The sequence below is a fragment of the Sarcophilus harrisii genome, chromosome 5 (assembly GCF_902635505.1).
Source record: "Sarcophilus harrisii chromosome 5, mSarHar1.11, whole genome shotgun sequence".
Lineage (NCBI taxonomy): Eukaryota > Metazoa > Chordata > Mammalia > Dasyuromorphia > Dasyuridae > Sarcophilus > Sarcophilus harrisii.
This window is the reverse complement of record NC_045430.1, coordinates 95,051,513-95,072,285: the sequence shown is the minus strand read 5'-3', so window position 1 is coordinate 95,072,285 and position 20,773 is coordinate 95,051,513. Positions and strand designations below refer to the sequence as shown.

General features: G+C 33.8%; 2 protein-coding genes across 2 annotated transcripts in view; both read left to right on the top strand.

Moving 5' to 3' along the window:
• The window catches only part of CCDC184 (coiled-coil domain containing 184), a 39,528-nt gene extending 20,984 nt beyond the window's left edge, over window positions 1–18,544 (top strand). Inside the window, exon 2 of the mRNA XM_031938026.1 lies at window positions 18,463–18,544. Coding sequence (XP_031793886.1) covers window positions 18,463–18,469 — 7 coding nt within the window. The 3' untranslated portion in view covers window positions 18,470–18,544. The remainder of the gene's footprint in view (window positions 1–18,462) is intronic.
• An 81-nt stretch (window positions 18,545–18,625) lies between these two features.
• Window positions 18,626–19,874, top strand: LOC100931341 (testis-specific H1 histone). Its single transcript, XM_003772708.3, has one exon. It carries the CDS (start codon window positions 18,641–18,643, stop codon window positions 19,754–19,756), a length of 1,116 nt encoding a protein of 371 aa, XP_003772756.2. The 5' UTR covers window positions 18,626–18,640; the 3' UTR covers window positions 19,757–19,874.
• Window positions 19,875–20,773: the final 899 nt, after the last annotated feature.

Sequence of the window (20,773 nt, the reverse complement as noted above, 5' to 3'; positions counted from 1 at the left end):
ATAATTGGATGATATGTTGTTCAATTCAGTCATGTTTAACTCTTTGTGACCCCATTTTATGACCCCACATGGGATTTTCTTGGCAAAGGTACTGGAATGGTTTGCCATTTCCTTCTCCATTTCATTTTTACAGATGAGGAACTGAGACAATTGGGTTTAAGTGACTTGTCCAGGATTACACAGCTAGTAAATATCTGAGGCTGGATTTGAATTTAGGAAAATGAATTTTCCTGATTTCAATCTCAACAATCTATCAATACTGTGTCACTTAGCTGCCCCCTATATATATTAACAATTTCTCTTATTTCCTATTCATTTGTTATGGGTTTTCTTTTTCATTTTTAGTATCAGACATTTGGTTTGCTTTCTTTTATTTATTTTTATCATATTAGTTAATGGTTTATTTTATTAGTTTCCCCCCCAAATAATGCAACTCAATTTTATTTATCAATTCAAATTTTTAGTTTTCATTTTTATCTCTTCTTTAATTTTCATAATTTCTATTTCTATTTAGTTTTCCCCCTATTTTTTAAGTTGAATGATCCATTTTAAAATTTTATTTTGTTAATGAAAATGTTTAGAAATATAAATTTTCTCATAAGAACTTATGTTATCTCCTTGTTATTTTATTTGTTAGGATTATCTAATTTTTCATGGTCCAAGCTGAAGAGAATAGCTACCCCAAACTAAATATAATCTTGGATAGCTGAAGTTTCCTCTGGTTCCCTGACCTGCTTAAGGAAAGATGTTACCTATACTGTTCAAATCCAGCCTTAAACACAGTTACTAGCTATGTGACTTTGAGCAAGTCATTTTAATCTCTATTTGCCTCAGTTTCCTCACCTGCCAAATGAAAATTATAATAGCACCTACCTTTCAGGATTGTTGTAAGGATCAAAAGGGATAATTATAAAGCCCTTGCACAGTGCCTGGTACATATAAATGTTAGTTATTATTATCATTATTACTAGCATCTTCTCACTGCTTCCCCCTCTCTCACTACTGCCTGGTAAACTGATAGCTTTCTCTTTAATCTTGTTTATTTGTTGTGTATACTTTAGTAATGGATTTTGTTTTATTATAATATACTTTAAAGATACATTGAGTTTTTTTTATAAAAAGGTTTGGTAATAAAAAAGAAGATCATTATGGGGAAGGATAAATACAAATAGCCCTACACTTAGCACTTAGCTCTCTCCTCTCTTTTTCTCTTATTCTGTCTTTCTGTCTCTCTTCTCCTTCTCTCCTTCTCAATCTTTTTCTTTCTTTCCCTCTCTCTTTTCATCCCTCCCCCTCTCTCCCTCCCTTTCTCTGTCTCTCTCTGCCTCTGTCTATCTCTATCTCTCTTTTTCTATCTCCCCCCCCCAAAAAAAAAAAATAAAAAAAACTACTCTGTAATCTGGGGAATAGACATTCTTAATCCTTCTAATCCACTTGGTTTTTCGTGTGTAAATGACATGATCAAACTCTTTTGAGTGATTACAGATCTCTTCATCCTTACTGTGATTTCCACAATCCTACTACTCATCAGTTCACTCCAAGACCATTAGCCCTTCACTGGTTATGCTTGCATCTGTTCTACATTGGACCCGTTGGTGAACCAATTTAACTCCATCCTATCTTTTATACTTAGGTTTCTTGGCCTATGAGACTATTTCTGATTGGGCTTTGCTAAGTTCCAACCATAAATTAATTCTATCATTTGTTATTTTTACTCCTATTCGTGTGCTAGGAGAGGTGGAGAAAATTTAAAAATCATGCTGACTGGATAGACTATACATTTATATTACATAATTTCAATTGACTCCTCACTGAAACAAGGTCATTCTTTCACACTTTCCGGATCAATTTCCACTTATTATATCGGTTCCCCCAGCCCACCCACTTTTATATCACACCTCAAAATTCTATACCATGAAATACATTCCCTCCATCCTCTCTGCTGGGAATGTTGCTTTATATATCATTGAAAAAGTTGAGGCCTTTTGCCTTGTCAAGATTAACTCCTTTAATAATTACAGAAAGATGGTGGAATAAGGTAGGAATTTATCAGATCTTCCAAATTCCCACATCACTTCCAAATAATATAAAATAACACCTAAAGGGAATTTATAATGGCAGAAATAATTAAAAGTCATGGTAAAGCAGTCATCTTGGCTGAGGCAACTTGGATCTTAAGGAAAGATCTAACATCTGGCGTGGTGATCTGACCTGATGGAAGTACTGCATTCAGCTGACTCAACAAGTCCCAAGCAGTGGGGGAAGCAGTGGCTGCATAGAAGCTTCAACTTCAGGAACTTTTACCCCAATGTGAATGGAATGAACTCACCCATAAAATGGAAATGGATAGCAGAATCAATCAAAAGCCAAACCCAGCAATATGTTGTTTACAAAAAATACATTTAAAAACTAGAAAAAAATAAAGGTCTACAGAAGAATTATCATGATTCAGCTGATGCAAAAAAAAGAAAAAAAAGCCAAGCAATCGTGATCTCAGAAAAAGTTAAAGCTAAAACAGACGCATTTAAAAGAGATAAATAGGGAAACTGTTTACATTATGTTAGATAATGAAGATAATAGATAACAAAGTAATAGATAATGAAGGGATGTCAATACTAAACATATATGCACCAATAATCTAGCATCTATTTTTTTTACTATTAAAATTTTTATTTTCAAAACAAATGCATAGATAATTTTCAATACTCACTCTTGCAAAACCTTGTTCCAATTTTTTCTCCTTCCCTTCTTCCCACCCCCTTCTCAAGATGACAAGTGATCTAATATATGTTAAACATGTCCAATTCTTTTATACATATTTCCACAGTTATTGTGCTGTACAAAAAAAAATCAGATCAGAAAGAGAAAAAATGAGAAAGAAAACAAAATGAAAGCAACACAACAAAAAGAGGGAAAATCATATGATGTGATCTACACTCAGTCCCTACAGAACTCTCTCTGGGTACAGATGGCTCTCTTCCTCACAAGACAATTGGAACTAGCCTGAATCATCTCACTGTTGAAAAGAGTCACGTGCATCAAAATTGATCATTGTATAATCTTGCTGTTGGTGTGTACAATGATCTCCTGGTTCTGCTCATTTCACTTAGCATCAGTTTATGTAAGTCTCTCCAGGCCTCTCTGAAATCATCCTGCTGACCATTTCTTATAGAACAATAATATTCTATAACATTCATATATCATAATTTATTTAGCCATTCTCCAACTGATGGCCATCCACTCAGTTTCCAGTTTCTTGCCACTACAAAAAGAGCTTCCACATTTTTGCACATGTGGGTACCTTTTCTCCTTTATGCTCTCTTTGGGATACAGGCCCAATAGAGGCACTGCTACATCAAAGGGTATATAGTTTGATAGCGCTTTGGGCATAGTTCCAAATTGTTCTTCAGAATGGTTGAATCAGCTCACAACTCTACCAACAGTGTCCCAGTTTTCCCACATCTCCTCCAACATTCATCATTATCATTTTTTAAAGGTGTGTATTAGTACTTCAGAGTTGTCTTAATTTGCATTTCTCTGTTCAATAGTGATTTAGAGCACCTTTTCATATGACTAAAATTGGTTTCAATTTCTTCATCTAAAAATTGTCTGTTCATGTTCTTTGATCATTTATCAATTGGAAAATGGTTTGAACTTATAAATTTGAGTTAATTCTCTATATATTTTAGAAATGAGGCCTTTATTAGAACCTTTTAATATGAAAAATTTATCCAGCTAATTGCTTCCCTTCTAATCTTGTCTGCATTGGTTTTGTTTGTTGTAGAGGGCTGGAACTATTGAATCAATACACTGAGGTCAGGACTGCTGAGCAATTGAGGCTATCTACTGATTGGGCAATACTCTATGGGCATATGCTTGGAAAATGGTCCTTTCCACTATCCGAACTAGCTCAGTGATTGGTGTATAGAGGATTGTAGGAAGCACTAGGGGGTGGAGTAAGACAAGCAAGGGACACACTCTCAGCGGTAGACAAAGAGGAAAGCAGTTGCAGAGATTCTGCTTCCATCCTGTTCAATCCTGAGTCTAAGACCAAGAATAAAGACGGACTTTTGCTTATCCTAACTTTGGCTGATTCTGGGGTGTCCTAGGTGCTATCGCAGTCATTACAATTTGTATAAAACCTTTTTAATGTAATATAATCAAAATTATCCATGTTGCATTTCATAATATACTCAGTTTTTCTTTGGCCACAAATTACTTCCTTCTCCATAAATCCAAGAAATAGACTATCCTTTCTTCTTCTAATTTGCTTATAATACCATTCTTTATATGTAAATTATGAACTCATTTTGACCCTATTTTGGTATAGGGTATTAGGTATGGGTCAATGCCTAGTTTCTGCCATACTAATTTTCAATTTTCTCAGCAATTTTTGTCACATAGTTCTTATCCCAAAAGCTGGCATCTTTGAGTTTATCAAACACTAGATTACTATAGTCATGGATTATTGTGTCTTGTGAACTTATTCTGTTTCTTAGACAGTACCAAATGGTTTTGATGACTGCTGCTCTATAATATAGTTTTAGGTCTGATACAACTAGGCCATCTTCATTTGCATTTTAAAAATTAATTCCCTTGACATCCTTGACTTTTTGTTCTTCCAGATGAAGTTTGTTATTATTTTTTCCAGATCTGTAAAATAATTTCTTGGGAGTTTAATTAGTATGGCACTGAATAAGTAGATTAATTTAGGTAGTATTGTTATTTTTATTATATTAGCTTGGCCTACCCATGAACAGTTGATATTTTTCCAATTGGTTAGCTTTGATTTTATTTGTGTGGAAAGTATTTTGTAATTGTTTTCATATAGTTCCTGACTTTGCCTTGGCAAGTACACTCTCAAATATTTTATATTACCTACAGTTATTTTAAATGGAATTTCTCTTTGTATCTCTTGCTGCTGGACTTTGTTGGTAAGATATAAAAATGCTGTTGACTTATGTGGATTTATTTTGTATCCTGCAACTTTGAAAAAGTTGTGAATTGTTTTTAGTAGTTTTTAGATCATTCTCTATGATTCTCTAAATATTCTATCATATCATCTATAAAGAATGATAATTTGGTTTCCTCATTACCTCCTCTAACTCTGTTAATTTCTTTTTCTTCTCTTATTGCCAAAGCTAATATTTCTAATACAATATTGTATAGTAATGGTGATAGTGGGCAACCTTGTTGCACTCCTGATCTTATTGGGAATGGTTCTAGTTTGTTCCTATTGCATATGATGTTTGCTAATGGTTTTAAATAGATGCTATTGATCATTTTATAAACTTCATTTATTCCTATACTCTCTAGTGTTTTTAATAGGAATAGGTGTTGGATTTTGTCAAAAGTTTTTTCTGAATCTATTGAGATAAAAATATGATTTTTGTTAGTTTGGTTATTGATATGGTCAGTTATACTAATAGTTTTCCTAATATTGAACCAGCCAGCCCTACATTCCTGATATAAATCCTACTTGGACATGGTATCTCCTGAAGATAACTTATAGAATTCTCTTTGCTAACATTTTATTTAAGATTTTTGCATCAATATTCATTAGGGAAATTGGTCTATAATTTTCTTTTTCTGTTTTGACCTGACCTGGTTTAGATATCAGCACCATGTCTGTGCCATAAAAAGATGTCTATATAATAGACATCTGAAAAGAACTGAATGAGAATTGAAAGGAAAATAACCTCTTAGTGGTATTTAGCACCTTTACAGAAATGGAACATATGTTAGCCCATAATAAAAGGTTTATATAGCTAAATGCAGAAAAGTAGAAATACTAAATACATCCTTTTTAATCATAATGCAATTAAAATTACATTTAATAAAGGACTATGGAGAAACATGGATTAAAATTTCATTGGAGATTTAATAGCCCAATCTTAAAGAATGAGTGGGTGAAAGAAGAAATGATAACAAATAATAAATAATTTTATTAAAAAGGCAGTAGCGAAATGACATATCAAAACTTATGGTTAAAGCAAAAGCTGAAATTAGAGGAAAAATTATATCTCTAAATGATTATACCAATAAAACAGAGAAAGATCAGATGAATGGTACACAATTTAAAAACTAGGAAAAAATATTTAAATATCTCCGATTAAGATACTTGCATGAATTGATGCTAAGTGAAGTGAGTAGAACCAAAAGAACATTGTATATAACAACAACAAGATTATGCAATGATCAATTCTGATAGATGTGGTTCTTTTCAACAATGAGCTTATTCAGACCAGTTCCAATAGACTAGTAATGGAAAAAGCATCTGTCATCCAAAAAGGGGACTAAATGTGGATCACAACATAGTATTTTCACCTTTTTTGTTGTTTGCTTGCTTCCCTCCTCTCCTTTTGATTTTAATTTTCTTTTACAGCATATGTATAGGAAAATTGCACATGGTTAACATATTTTAGATTACTTGCTGTCTAAGAGAGGGAATGGGGGAAGATAGGGAGAAAAAATTTGGAACACAAGGTTTTGCAAAGGTGAATGTTAAAAAACTTCTTTAAATATATTTTGAAAATAAAAAGCTATTATTTAAAAAAATAAAAATCTCCAACTAAACACCAAATTGGAAATTCTAAAATAAGGGTGAGATTGATAAAGTTAAATGTAAGAAAATTATTGAATTAATAAATAAAATGAGGGTTGGTTTTATTAAAAAAATAATAAAATAAGTTATTCATTGGTTAATATGATTTTTAAAAAGAGAGAAAAAAACTGAAACACTGGTATGAAAACGATAAGATTAATGAAGATGATATTAAAGCTTATGTGTTAATAAATTAACAATTTAAATGAAATGTAAGATTACTTACAAAAATATAAACTATCCAGTTACTGAAGAAGAGTTAGAATATCTAAAAAATCTATTTAAAAAAAAATTGAACAAATCACAAATGAACTTTTAAAGAAAAAAAACCCAGTAAGACCAGATGGATTTATACATGAATTCTACCAAACATCTAAAGAATAGCTAATTTCAATATTAAATAAGTTATTTGGAATAATAGGCAATAAAGAAGTGCCATTTATGAAACAAATATGATATCAATACCTAAACCAAGAAAGGAAAAAACAGAAAGAAAATTATAGAACAATTTCACTAATGTATATGGATACAAAAATTCTGAATAAAATAGTAGCCACAAGAGTACACCAATATATTACAAATATTATATTTTGTATCCAAATAGAATTTATGCCAAGAATGCAGGGCTGGTTCAATATAAGGAAAACCTGTGAACATAATCGATTATATAAAAAATAAGATTAACAAAAATCTTATTATATTAATAATTATAGAAAATTTTTTTGACAAAATGCCACTCATTCCTATGGGGGGAAAAACATTGAAAATGTGGGTATAGGTGGATTTTCCCTTAAAATGATAACAAGCATCTCTCTAAAACTAACAATAAACATCTGTAATGGGAATAATATGCTAGAAGCTTTCCCAATAAGATAAGAACTGAACCAAAGATGCTCATTGATGCCCATTATCACCAGTATTATTCAATATTATACCAAAAATACTAGCAATAACAATAAGAGAAGAAAAAGAAATTGAAATAGAATGGGCAATGAGATAGTAAAACTATCCCTTTTGCAGACAATATGATGGTATACTTAAATCCTAGAAGTTCAACTAAAAAAAAGTTAATTGGAAAAATGAATAATTTTAGTAAAGTAGCATAATATAAGATAAACCCACAAAAATAATAAGTATTTCTACATATCACCCAAAAAAATCCTGCAAGAAGAGATAGTAAGAGATAGTACATTTAAAATAAACATAGACAATATAAAATACTTGGGAGTATACCTATTAAGATAAACCCAGGAACTATATGAACATAAATAAAACATTTTTTATAGTCAGACATAGCATAGATTTAAATAAATGGAGAAATAATAATTGTTCATAAGTGAGCTGAGCCAATATAATAAAAAATATATAATTCTGCTTAATCTATTTTTATTCAATGCCTTTACAATTAAATGACCAACAAATATTTTATTGAGCTTGCAAAACTAATAATTCATTTGGAAGAACTAAAGATGAAGAATATCAAATGGATTAATGAAAAAAAATCCTTCCTTTAAAAAATTCCTTTAAAAAAGGAAAAAAAGATTTCCTTTAAAGGAAAGAAGTCTAGAAGTACCAGATTTTTTTATCAAAATTATCTTTTATTGGCTTCAAAATAGAAAGCTGGAAAAGTAAAAGAAGGTAGATATACCATACACAATAGTAAATTACTATAGAACATTGTGTTTGATAAATGTAAAGATCTAAGCTTTGGGGATAGGAATTCATTATTTGGTAAAAATTGTTGGGAAAACTGGAAAGCAATCTGGCAGAAACTAGTTATAGATCAATATTTATACCATTTAACAAGATAAGGACAAAAAGGATACTCAACAGACACAAAGGGAAATATTAAGAGTAAATTAGAAGCACATGGAATATATTAGCTATCAGATTTTTGGATGGGAGAAGAATTTTTGCATAAAAAAGAGATAGACAACATGAGATGTAAAATGGAAACTTTTGATTACATTAAATTAAAAAGGATTAAAAAATAAAGTCAATGCAGCCAGAATTAGAAGGAAAGCACAAAACTGGTAGCAGGAAGTCAGGATTTGATAGACAGTTTTTTGGATCAAGGCCTCATATCTCAAATATATAAAGAACTTTGTCAAATTTGTAAGAAAATGAGTTATTCCCCAATTGATAAGTCATCAGAGGATATGCATGGTAGTTTTTGGGAGAAATAAATCAAAACTATATATAGTCATATAAAAAATGCTCTAAAAGACTCTTGATTAGAGAAATGCAAATTAAAACAACTTTGAGATGTCATCTCACAACTACCAGATTGACTAAAATGATAGAAGTTCTTCTTCTATGACAAATGTTGGAGATGTAAAAAAAAAAATTGGATCTGTGAACTGATCTAACCATTTTGGAGAGCAATCTGAAATTATGCTCAAAGATTGTAAAACTATATTTTTTGATTCAGTAATACTATCTTAAGTCTATTTTCTAAGGTAAAACGAGAAAAAGAAAAAGAATCTGTATGTTCTAAAATATTTATAGCAGCTCTCTTTGTGGTGGCAAATAACTGGAAATCGAGGAGATGATTATCAATTGGGGAATGATTAAACAAGTTGTGGTAGGTGATTGTGATGGAATACTATTGTGCTGTAAGAAATGATGAGCTGGTTGATTTTAGAGAATCATGAAGAGACTTAGATAAACTGATGCAAAGTGAAATGAAAAGAATTAGGAAATTATTGTATTCTGTTACAGCAATAAATGTATATGATCAATTGTGAAAGATTTAGCTATTCTTAGCAATACAATAATTCAAGAAAATCCAAAAGAACTCATGATGAAAAATGCAAGAACTGATGGTGTCTGAAGAGAGACTGAAGCATACTGTTTTTCGCCCCCTCCCTTCCTTCTTTCCTTCCTTCTATGTAATTGGAAGGAAAATAAAACATTATTCAAAAAAGAAATAGGTTATTAAAATAGTAATGCTTTATGTATTGAATTTAATTTAGTTATTAAATGTGAATGTGGATCAATGCATAGTATTTTTACCTTTTTGTTGTTATTTGTATGCTTGGCTTTTTTTCTTTCTCATATTTTTCCCTCTTTTGATCTGATTTTTCTTTTGCAGCATGATGAATATGGAAGTATGTTTAGAAGAACTGCACGTTTAACTTATATTGGATTGCTTGCTGTTTAGGGGAAGAAGGGAGGCAGGGAAGGAGAAAAATTTGAGACATGATGTTTTGAAAAGGTGAATGTTGAAAACTATCTTTGCATGTATTTGGAAAAATAAAAAGCTATTATTTTTTAAAAATTGAGTTCCAAATTATCTCCTTTCCCACCCCAACCCTTCTCCTTGAGAAGGCAATTTGATATTGATTATACATGTGAAGTCTTGCAAAACATATTTTGTATTACCCATGTTGCAAAGGAAAAGACAGAAAAAACCCCAAGAAATTAAAATAAAGATTTTGAAAGTATGCTTCAGTCTTCATTCAGTTCTCTGTCTGAAGGTTGGGAATATTTTTTATCATAGGTCCTTTAGAATTGTCTTGGATCATTGCCTTGATGGAGTAATAATAAAGAAAATAATTAATAAAGAAATATATAAAGGCAATTACAAAAGATTATATATGTATATATGCATATAAATGTATATATTTACATATACATATGTATATATTAGATATAGGTACGTATATTTTATATATATAGTTTTGATTATCTGAAATAATATATATTATATATCTATATATATATAATAAAATATAATTTCTGAAACAGAAAAGGCTTTATATGAGAAAAATCAATTAAACTAAGATAAGAAAGACAATGGTTGACTGGGAAAAACCCAACATTGAATCAAATATCTCTGATAAAGATTTGATATTCAAAATATATTGGCCACAGAAATACAGAAGATCAAAAGACATTCTTCATGTTACATTTGAAAGTTAAGGTAAACTGAGAGATAATGCTCAATTTATTAGGCTAGCAGTAACCAATAAATTTGGAAAGACCAAAGACCCTAAATAGGGGTATATTAATCTCCATATAGTTCAGGGAAGTACAAGAGAACAAAGAAGAGAGTTCAGTAGGTGAGGGGAACAATGTATGTGGTTTCAGGTCTGGCAGCATCATGGGGGTAAAGACAATGCAATTGGTTATATCAAGAAGAGCAGGATAGAATGGGGTTAATAACAACTATTTTCTGTCATAGAGGAATACTTGATTGATTTATGAAATCCATCTACATATTGCAGAGCTTGTTAGTGGACCTGAGTTGGCAGCCTCTCTGGCACCTAGAAAAGCGTGTTAGGGAGATAATTTAATGGTGTTAAGATAGTTCAGGGACAATGTGTTTTTTAGGGATAGGTTCAGGACTTAAAGATAACACCAGATGGCGTTTTTTCCAGAAGATGAAGATGTGATAGAAGAGTTTTTTCCATTAATTTTAACTTTAACTCAAATTGAAAACTAAGACTCAAGGACAAAGGAAGGGGACTTTTGATAGATGCAGACTTTATTGTAATAATCAATACAATATAAATTACAGTAGAAATCCATGCAGTGAAAATGAGAGATAATTTTTATCTTTTTACCCATTAGAAAAGATTTTAATAAGCAGCACTCAAAAGAGAATTTGCAAACTTTAGCAACCATATAAAAGAATGTTCCAAATCATTAATTATAAATTTTTGAATTTTCAACTCATACCTAGCAAATTCGCAAAGATTACAAAACATGAGGATAGTCAGTTTTGGAGAAAAGATAGGCATGGGAATTCATTGGCTGATGTGTGATTTGGCACGACCATTTTGTTTTTTTTTTGTTTTGTTTTTTTTTTTTATTTATTTATTTTATTTATTTTTTTTTTGTTTTTTTATTTTTTTTTGTTTTTTTTTATTTTTTTATTTTTTTTTTTTATTTTTTATTTTTTATTTATTTTTTATTTTTTTTATTTTTTTTTGGCACGACCATTTTGGAAAGCAATAAGATATAATAGATAGATTGTTGACTATCACTAAAAGCTACCTGTGGAGCAGACCTGGGTCAATTTGATTTAACTTTGCCTTTAAGTGATTAATGTTGGATCCAATTTTAGGACAATTAGGCAAGAAATATATAAAAATAATTTTAAAACTTTGGCTGGGGAAAAGTGAACTTCTTTGTGTACTGCTTTTAAGTACTTTTACTTTCTTCAGACTGCTTTTATTTGGAAGTGTTTTTTTTAATGTTTTGTCTGACCATAAGATTTAGATTGATCCATTTCGTCCATAGAAACACAACTGGGCCAACTTAACAAGAGCTATAAATATTTTGTAAGTGCTTAGATTTTGTTTTGCTCATGATTAGTTCCTTCTTTAACCTACACTCCTTGTAACTTCTCATTCCCTCCCTTCCCTTTTTTTTCCTATTTCCCTCTAGTCAGATGTATTTCTGTACCTAACTTTCTTTCTGTATCTGTATTCTGTCTTTTGACAAGTTCAGATGGCAGTGAGGTTCGAGTTTGCCACTTCACCACACCTATTTTTCCTTGTTTGTATTAGATATCTATTTGGGCACCCCAGTTATATAAAATAATTTCCCCTGACATTCCTCTTCCTACACCAATGTATTCTTTCTTTTTAACCTCTTTCTCCTTTCTTTCTTAAAGGTCATCAGAACATAATAGAAGCATTCCCAGGTCATGTCTAATTGGAGTTTCCCTATGATCCCCAATGCTGATAGGGTTCAGAGGGTATATATCGCTTGCCCACATAAATAATTTTTCCTTGGTTCTTTATCATTATTCATTCACATTTATCTTTTTTGTTTCTCATAATTTCTATGTTTAAATTTCAAAATTTATCCACAATCTTTTTTTAAATCAGGAGTGCTTGTAAGTCCTCTATTTCATTGACGATCCATTATACTCATTATACTATACATATATAATCCATTATAGCATTATACTCAAATTTTCAAAGTAAAATATTCTTGGCTGTAAATTCATATCCTTTGCCTTCTGAATATCATATTCCAAGTTTTTCACCCATAAAGCGATGACTGCTAAATCATGTATAATCTTGACTGAGACCTTGGTATTTAAATTCCTTCTTCCTGGCTGCTTGTAGTATTTTATTTTTTCTTTGACTTATATTTTGCCCATGATACTCCTGGGAGTTTTTTTTGTTTGTTTTTTTTTTGTTTTTTTTGATGCAGGTTGAAGAGGATTTCTTTCAGGAAGTGACTAGTGGATTCTATTTCTACTTTGCCTTCTGGTTTAAAATTTCTTAAAATATTATGTCTACTAGAAAAAAATAACAACAAAGTTCATATGGAAAAACAAAAGATCAAGAATTTCAAGGGAATTAATGAAAAAAAATTCAAATGAAGGTGGCCTAGCTATACCAGATCTAAAATTATATTATAAAGCAGTGGTTACCAAAACCATTTGGTATTGGCTAAGAAGTAGACTAGTTGATCAATGGAATAGGTTAGGTTCAAAGGACAAAACAGCTAATAACTTTAATAATCTAGTGTTTGACAAACCCAAAGACCCCAGCTTTTGGGATAAGAACTCACTGTAAGTTCAATAAGACAATAAGACAAAATTTTGTCAATAAGACAAAAATTGCTGGGAATATTGGAAATTAATATGGCAGAAACTAGATATTGACCCACACTTATCACTGTACACCAAGATAAGGTCAAAATGGGTTCATGACTTAGGCATAAAGAATGAGATTATAAATAAATTGGAAGAGCATAGGATAGTTTACCCCTCAGACCTGTGGAAGAGGAAGGAATTTATGACCAAAGAAGAACTAGAGATCATTATTGATCACAAAATAGAAAAATTTGATTAAATCAAATTGAAAAGTTTTTTTTGTACAAACAAAAACTAATGCAGACAAGATTAGAAGGGAAGCAATAAACTGGGAAAACATTTTTACAGTCAAAGGTTCTGATAAAGTCCTCATTTCCAAAATATATAGAGAATTGACTCTAATTTATAAGAAATCAAGCCATTCTCCAATTGATAAATGGTCAAAGGATATGAACAGACAATTCTCAGATGGAGAAATTGAAACTATTTCTAGCCATATGAAAAGATGCTCCAAGTCATAATCAGAGAAATGCAAATTAAGACAACTCTGAGATACCACTACACACCTGTCAGATTGGCTAGAATGAGAGGGAATAATAATGCGGAATGTTAGAGGGGATGTGGGAAAACTGGGGCACCGATACATTGTTGGTGGAATTGTGAACACATCCAGCCATTCTGGAGAGCAATTTGGAACTATGCTCAAAAAGCTATCAAACTGTGCATATCCTTTGACCCAGCAGTATTACTACTCCACTTATATCCCAAAGAGATTTTAAAAAAGGAAAAGGGACCTGTATGTGCAAGAATGTTTGTGGCAGCCCTCTTTGTAGTGGCCAGAACCTGGAAACTGAATAGATGCCCATCAATTGGAGAATGGCTGAATAAATTGTGGTATATATATATTATGGAATATTATTGTTCTGTAAGAAATGACCAACGGGATGATTTCAGAAAGGCCTGGAGAGACTTACATGAACTGATGCTGAGTGAAATGAGCAGGACCAGAAGATCATTATTTACTTCAACAACAGTACTACATGATGATCAATTCTGATGGACGTAGTCATCCTCAGCAATGAGATCAACCAAATCAATTCCAATAGAGCAGTAATGAACTGAACCAGCTACACCCAGGGAAAGAACTCTTGGAGATGACTATGAACCACTACATAGAATTCCCAATCCATCTATTTTTGTCTGCCTGCATTTTTGATTTCCTTCGCAGGTTAATTGAATACTACTTCAAAGTCCAATTCTTTTTATACAGCAAAATAACTGTTTGGACATGTATACATATATTGTATTTAACTTATACTTTAACATATTTAACATATATTGGTCAACCTGCCATCTGGGGGAAGGGGTGGGGGGAAAGAGGGAAAAAGTTGGAACAAAAGGATTTGCAACTGTCAATGCTGAAAAATTACTTATGCATATATTTGTAAATAAAAAGCTATTAAAATATTATGTCTAGATCTTTTTTCAATAATGGCATTCAGGTGATCCAAATGATTCAAACATTTTTTTCCTCCTCAAACTGTTTTCAGATCACTTGTTTTGGCTTTGAGATACCTTACAGCTTCTTCTATTTTTTTAGTCATTTAACTTTTTAAAAAATTTCTTCTTTTTCTAACTTCATCTTTTACTTGAGTCAAGTGAGGACTTCAAAAAGCTATATCCAAGTATAATTTTAAACTGGATAAACATCTTGCAAATATTAGTTCAAAGTAATACTGTAGAGTTCATCATTATGAAATTGTGCTCTACCATGTTCCTGTCATCTTAAAAACTTTTTATAGTGGTATTCTTTTTTGCTTGTTCATTCTATTAACCTACTTTCTGACTTCACACTTAATGTTAGAGCTGTACTCTGCACACTTCTGAAGAGAAGATTTAGACTGGTTTTGTTGCTTTCTTGGGTATTGTGTGTTGTATAAGGGATAATATAAAAATTTCAGGGACAGCTCTAACTAGGGACTCATAAGGCTTCAGTGTTTCCAAAGTGGTCTTATCCAAGACAAAGTCTGATCACTGCCTTCCTTGTCAGTTCTCATCCTGAGTCTTTCAATACCCCAGTGGCCTTTCCATTGATGAGAAGTCCCAGTAGATTTCTGTTGGCTTCAGCTAGAAATCTTTGCAGTTTGAGTGACATAACTGCAAACTGCTGTTTGTACTTGAGATTCCTACCTCAGTTCTCTGTCTTTGATTCAAATTTGGCCGAAGGCTAGAACTGATTCCCTGCTCTATTCCTGGAGTCAGACGCATAACTAATGTTTGTTTTGAAACTTATTCTTTGATACTGCCTATAACCTATGATCTCATTCCTCAAGAAGGAATGCCATCCTTAGGCACTGATTCCTTCCTTTGTCCACTCTGCAATCCTGAGATGTACAATCCCAGCTTTGGAGGTCCACTTGTTGAGTTCAGGAGGTACAGAGCTTCTGCATATTCTGTCAGCACAGAAGTTGTCTTCTGTATATCTACTATAACCCTTTTTAGAGGAAAAGATAACCATTGGCCACATGATGGATTCAATATGCAGTTTAGCTTGCCAAAAGACTTGAGGAAAATTTTTTGAACAGTGAAAAACTGAGGTGAAATATAAAATATCTATTCAGTAGTCCTTGTTTCATGTTTATTTACATTTTGAATCTCAGGAAAGATTAACAGTAGTTACATTATAGATGCTGTAGCTTGTTTTAAGTTTTGTTCATTTGAGAATAGCATTCATGTTATTAACTTGTGAGAGCCTTTTGTAGTTAGCATTTCTTTTTGTAGGAGGAAACAAGTAGTTGTCATCTGCCTTGTAGACTTTATATATTGAATATCTTTATAATTTCTACCCCCCCTCCTTGGAAAAACATTAGACATAAGCCCAAAACTATAAGGAATTTTCCCTTGAGCTGTAGTCCAAGGATGTAATAAATCAAAAAGTGTAAAAAACCAGAATCTGACCTTTCTTTTAAGCAGTCAGGCTTCTATACTACTGGATGAGGTGTATATGATGGATTGAGAGATGAAAGGGACAAGCAAAGAGAAGGGAATAGTAAGGTACCCAGCTTCTCTGGACCTGGCAACAGTTATAATTTTACAATTATGATTTTTCTACATATGGCAAATTCAAGTCTTTCAGCTCCCTCAGTGATTTATAAACATGGATGGCAAGGTCAATAGCAAAGACTTTGAACTTCAGAACTTTGTTCCCTGGTGAGTCCTAATAACAAATTTTAGTCCATTGCCTAAATAAGCGTTTGAATCACAGTAATAGTTTTGCTTTATCAGAACCACTAAATAATCATCTTTTGTGGCTCTAGTCCCTGTGGAAAAAGAATACCCTCAATAGTGCAAAGAGAAAGTTGAAGTAGAGACCAATCTGGTCTAATTACCTTTTGGGGCTTAATAGTCTCTAGAGACTGCAGTTCAGAAGTATCCAGAGGCAGCTTTATATCAGACTAATTATGCTCAGCAAAGTTTCATTTTTTGCTGCAAATGAGTCTTGGGAGGTTAGGAAGGGAGCACTTAGTGAAACTTTTTCAGTATCAGTCCAGAGAGGATCAGGAACAATTGGGACCTGTAAAATGAATGAGCAAAACAGCTGAGACAGGTCAGGAGCCAAGAAAACTCCCTCTGCTTCATTTGTATTCAAAGCAATTTGTCTCAGCACTATAGTCAGTGTGATCTGCAACATTATTTAAGGTACAACAGTAAAATGTCTCAACTCTGTGGACTAAGGACTGCTATTTCCAAGTCACCATATTCCATCATAATCTTCTCTCGGATTGAGTAATTTATCATCAACAAAAATGGACAAAGATCTCTTCAATCCATCTTGCATGCCACTAGAAGATTGTCTTTTCTAAAACATCATTCTCACTCAATTTATTTTCCAATTCAAGAATCCAATTAATAGGTAATATCTATTTCCAGTGAAATCAAACCCAAACTTCTTATCCTAGAGTTCAAATATCCAATTCTCTATCTAAAGTGACTCCATCTTACTTGTCTTATACTCTTATACACATTATACCCCATTACATCCAACATGAATAATTTGAGTCAAGCAAGTCTACTTATTACCTCCCCATCATACTTGCCATGTTTATTTCCATCCCCATATCTTCACTTATATTTGTCTTCTGGCAGTAATATTAAAGATCTTTTCCTCTGCCTTTCTATAACTTGTCCATTTTCAAATTCAGACTTATTCAAGAAATCGTCTTCTCCTCCAGCTCTCTATGATCACTGTCTTCTTTAAATTTACATAGTATTTAGAGTTAGTTAGCATCACATAAAAACACTTGCTTACATGTTGTGATGCATTAAAAAAACATTGTTTCATGTGCATTTTATTTTCTAAGACATACTGGCAGAGAACATGTTTTATTTTTCTCTTGTACCTCTACATTTCTTGGGGAGAAAACACTGGCCTTAGGTTCAGGAAACCTCAGCTTTGAATGTACTTTAGAGTGATTAATGGTCAAGTCACTTGCTATCTGTAATTCTCAAATTCTTCACCTGTAAAATTGGAATAATAACTGTACTGTTGTAATGCCAGAAAAACAGAGGCAAGACAGATTGGTTTTTAATATTTTAATTGTGTAGAGTTAAGGCTAGCTAGTTGAACGGGACTCATGTCCAAAAATCATTCTACCCTGAGCAACTGAGTCAGGGAACTTTTAAAGGGTCCTTAGCTAATTAGCATTTACAAGCAGGATACAGAAGCTGAGAAGGCAATTAATCTAACCGTTTTCTTTACTTTAGAGAGAGAGCCTAGAGAGAGGAGTCAACCTAGTATTTACAGCCTTGGATTGTTGCTCAGTTCCTGTCAGAGAAGGGAGTAGGACCATTCTTTGATAAATGCTTCTAACAAGGGCATAGGCAGGAAGCTAGATAATATAATAACACTCCAGGGTACTTTTGGACAAGGATGGAATCAGAATGGTGGGCATATGGATCATCGTTTTTCTTTTTTTATTCTTCATCTAAATCCATCCCTTTCTTCTTTTCATACGGACTAATAATATTCCATGACTCAGTCATTCCCTATTGGCACCCATTTTGATTTGTTTTTAAGCACAATTTTCTAAATCAAAAGTTCTTACCTTTGTGTGTATGTATCATAGATACTTATGGACTCCTCAGAACATTTCTTAATGTATAAAATAAATTAAGAATACAAGGAAAACTTCCTTTATTGAAATACTTTGAGATTTTTTAAAATTCAGGTTAAGAACCCATATTCTTGATTGAACCCTTCTGATCCTGTGAGAACAGGAACTATATTTTTTTCTTCCAGCTCTTGACACAGTTCCCGGCGACATAGACGTGCTCGATGTCTCCTCCAAGCAGCCCTTCCCCCTCCCTCATCCAACGCCCACTGCCTAGGAAGACTTAATTCTGACCCAAGACTCTCCGTAGCATCAGCCCTTTGTGACGTTAAGCCACCTTTTTGCTGCAGTGAAGGGCCAAGTGGGATGGTGAAGTCCCAAACCAGCCGCCCCGCGGTAGCGGGAGCAGGGAGCACCATGACCGAGGCAGCCGACCCCGATGGCGTTTCTAAAGAGATAGTCCCTGAATCGTCAGAAAAGTCGCAGGATACACAAGTGAAGCATCGCCGGCGGTCGGTGCTCAGAGTCTCCCAACTCCTGCTGCGGGCCATTGCTGCCCACAAAGGACTGACTCTCACAGCGCTCAAGAAGGAGTTTGGCAACGCAGGCTACCAAGTGCGCAGGAAATGCAGCCGTCATTCCTCCGAGGTGCCCAAGCCAGCGTCGGTGAAAGCCACCTTGCTCCGGGTGAGTGGCAGCAAAGCCGAGGGCTACTTTAGAGTCTGGAAGAGTCTGAAGCCCATCAAGAAACGCACTAAGAAGCCACCTGCGGAGATCGAGGAAGTGCAACAGAAGCGCTTCGATTCCCTGTTTTCTCGCCGGTATAGGAAGCATCCTCAGGAGCTTTCCCAGCCCACCCTAGAGGACTCATCCAAACCCGAAATGCCCGCGGGACTGGAGACGCCCGAGATGTCCGAGACTCCTCACACATCAGAGGAGAGGATCTGCGTGGAGCAAGAGAATGAAAATCCCGAAAATATAGAGGAAGTTGCGTTGAGCACGGTCTCGGGGTACTCCCTGAGCCAAAAGGCATCTAAGAAAACGAGGGAAGAGATGAAAAACAAGGCGAAGCAGCAAAAGATAAAGAAGATGAAGATGAAGGAGAAATCGAAAAGCCAGATGGGGTCAACGGAGGGGTCAAAGAAGTCAAGGACAAAGAAGAAAATAAGGAGGATTAAGGAGAATAAGAGAGCGAAGATAAACGAAGACAAGAAAATGAAATCGAAGGAAAAAGCAAAAGAGAAGATGAGGGAAAAGAACTTTGACCCTGAAAAGCGAGAGAAGCCCCCGCAAATCCGCCGTCGCCGGGGCTTTTGCAAGAGATACAGCCCAAACCGAAGTCCCGCATCAGCCAAGTTGAACAAGATCCGTGGAGGCCGAATGAAGGCCCTTGAACCGAGAGCAAGGAGACCCTACAAAGTTTCCCCCCGGAAGGATTCCTCCCGAAGAGAAAACTCACAAAGGATAGGTGGACATCCTTAGTGTTTGGAGGGGAATCTAGAGTTCTTGAACTGGGGCTCTCGTTCCCATTCAGAGCTCCCCTCGGAACAATCTATGCACTCACTGAGTGAAATGGACGGGAAGTATTTACTATACCTTGTCCCGTGGTCTTTGGGTCTTTTTTTTTTTTCCTCTTTTGTGCTCTGGGAGTGGGATGTAGGGAAGGGAAAAGGTGAGAATTTGTGGAGGGGTAGAAGAGCGTCTCCTGACATTTAGGATTGCTTTCCTTGCTTATAAATCTGAATTGAAAGAAAAAATCAAGAAGAAGGTGATGGGGTGGGGGGAGTAGGGTTGAAGAAAAGAATACTTTTTAAAAAGGTTTTTTTTTTTTTTTTAATGAAGGGAAAGAATTAATATTGATTCACCGTGACAGTTAAACTCTGGGATGGAGATTGTCAGTTTAACACACTCTTGGCTTGCCTTTGAAACACACTGGGCTAGCTTTACCAGCAAACAAACAAACAAAAAAATTAGGCATAATCTTTATCCATCCTGTAGATTGAAAAAACCTGGAGAGTTTTCTTCACACAACCAAAAATGTCTGGATTGAAATTACATATATGTCACACACAGCTCACAAAACACTCCTCCTTTAGAAGTGGTTGGGGACATGAAGGTGACCAAATTTTAAAATAGTAGATTCTTCATTATCTTTCAATATTTAACATAAAGGCAGTGTGAATTTCCTTACTACTTACTGCAGAGTAGAGAATCTACTGGGAGAATCTACTATGGAGTTATGAAGCTAATGAAGATAGGTAGTTCATTCAACAAACTATTAAGAGTCCAAAACTATGTGTGATGATGCATTGTACTCTGAAAATAGGATGCAAAGAAAAATATTTCAGTATGTCTTCATCCATAGTATAAGGTTTGAGGATAGCCTGCCAATGTCATAGGAGAGTGGACATAGAAACTACTATTCCAATGACAAGAAACCAGGTAGACTTCAGTTGAGTTGATGAAGGAGGTGATCATATAAGGATTTAGAGGTGTAAT

Coding starts and splice junctions, on each gene's coding strand:
- LOC100931341 (XM_003772708.3), top strand. CDS start 18,641: ATGGTGAAGTCCCAAACCAGCCGCCCCGCGGTAGCGGGAGCAGGGAGC.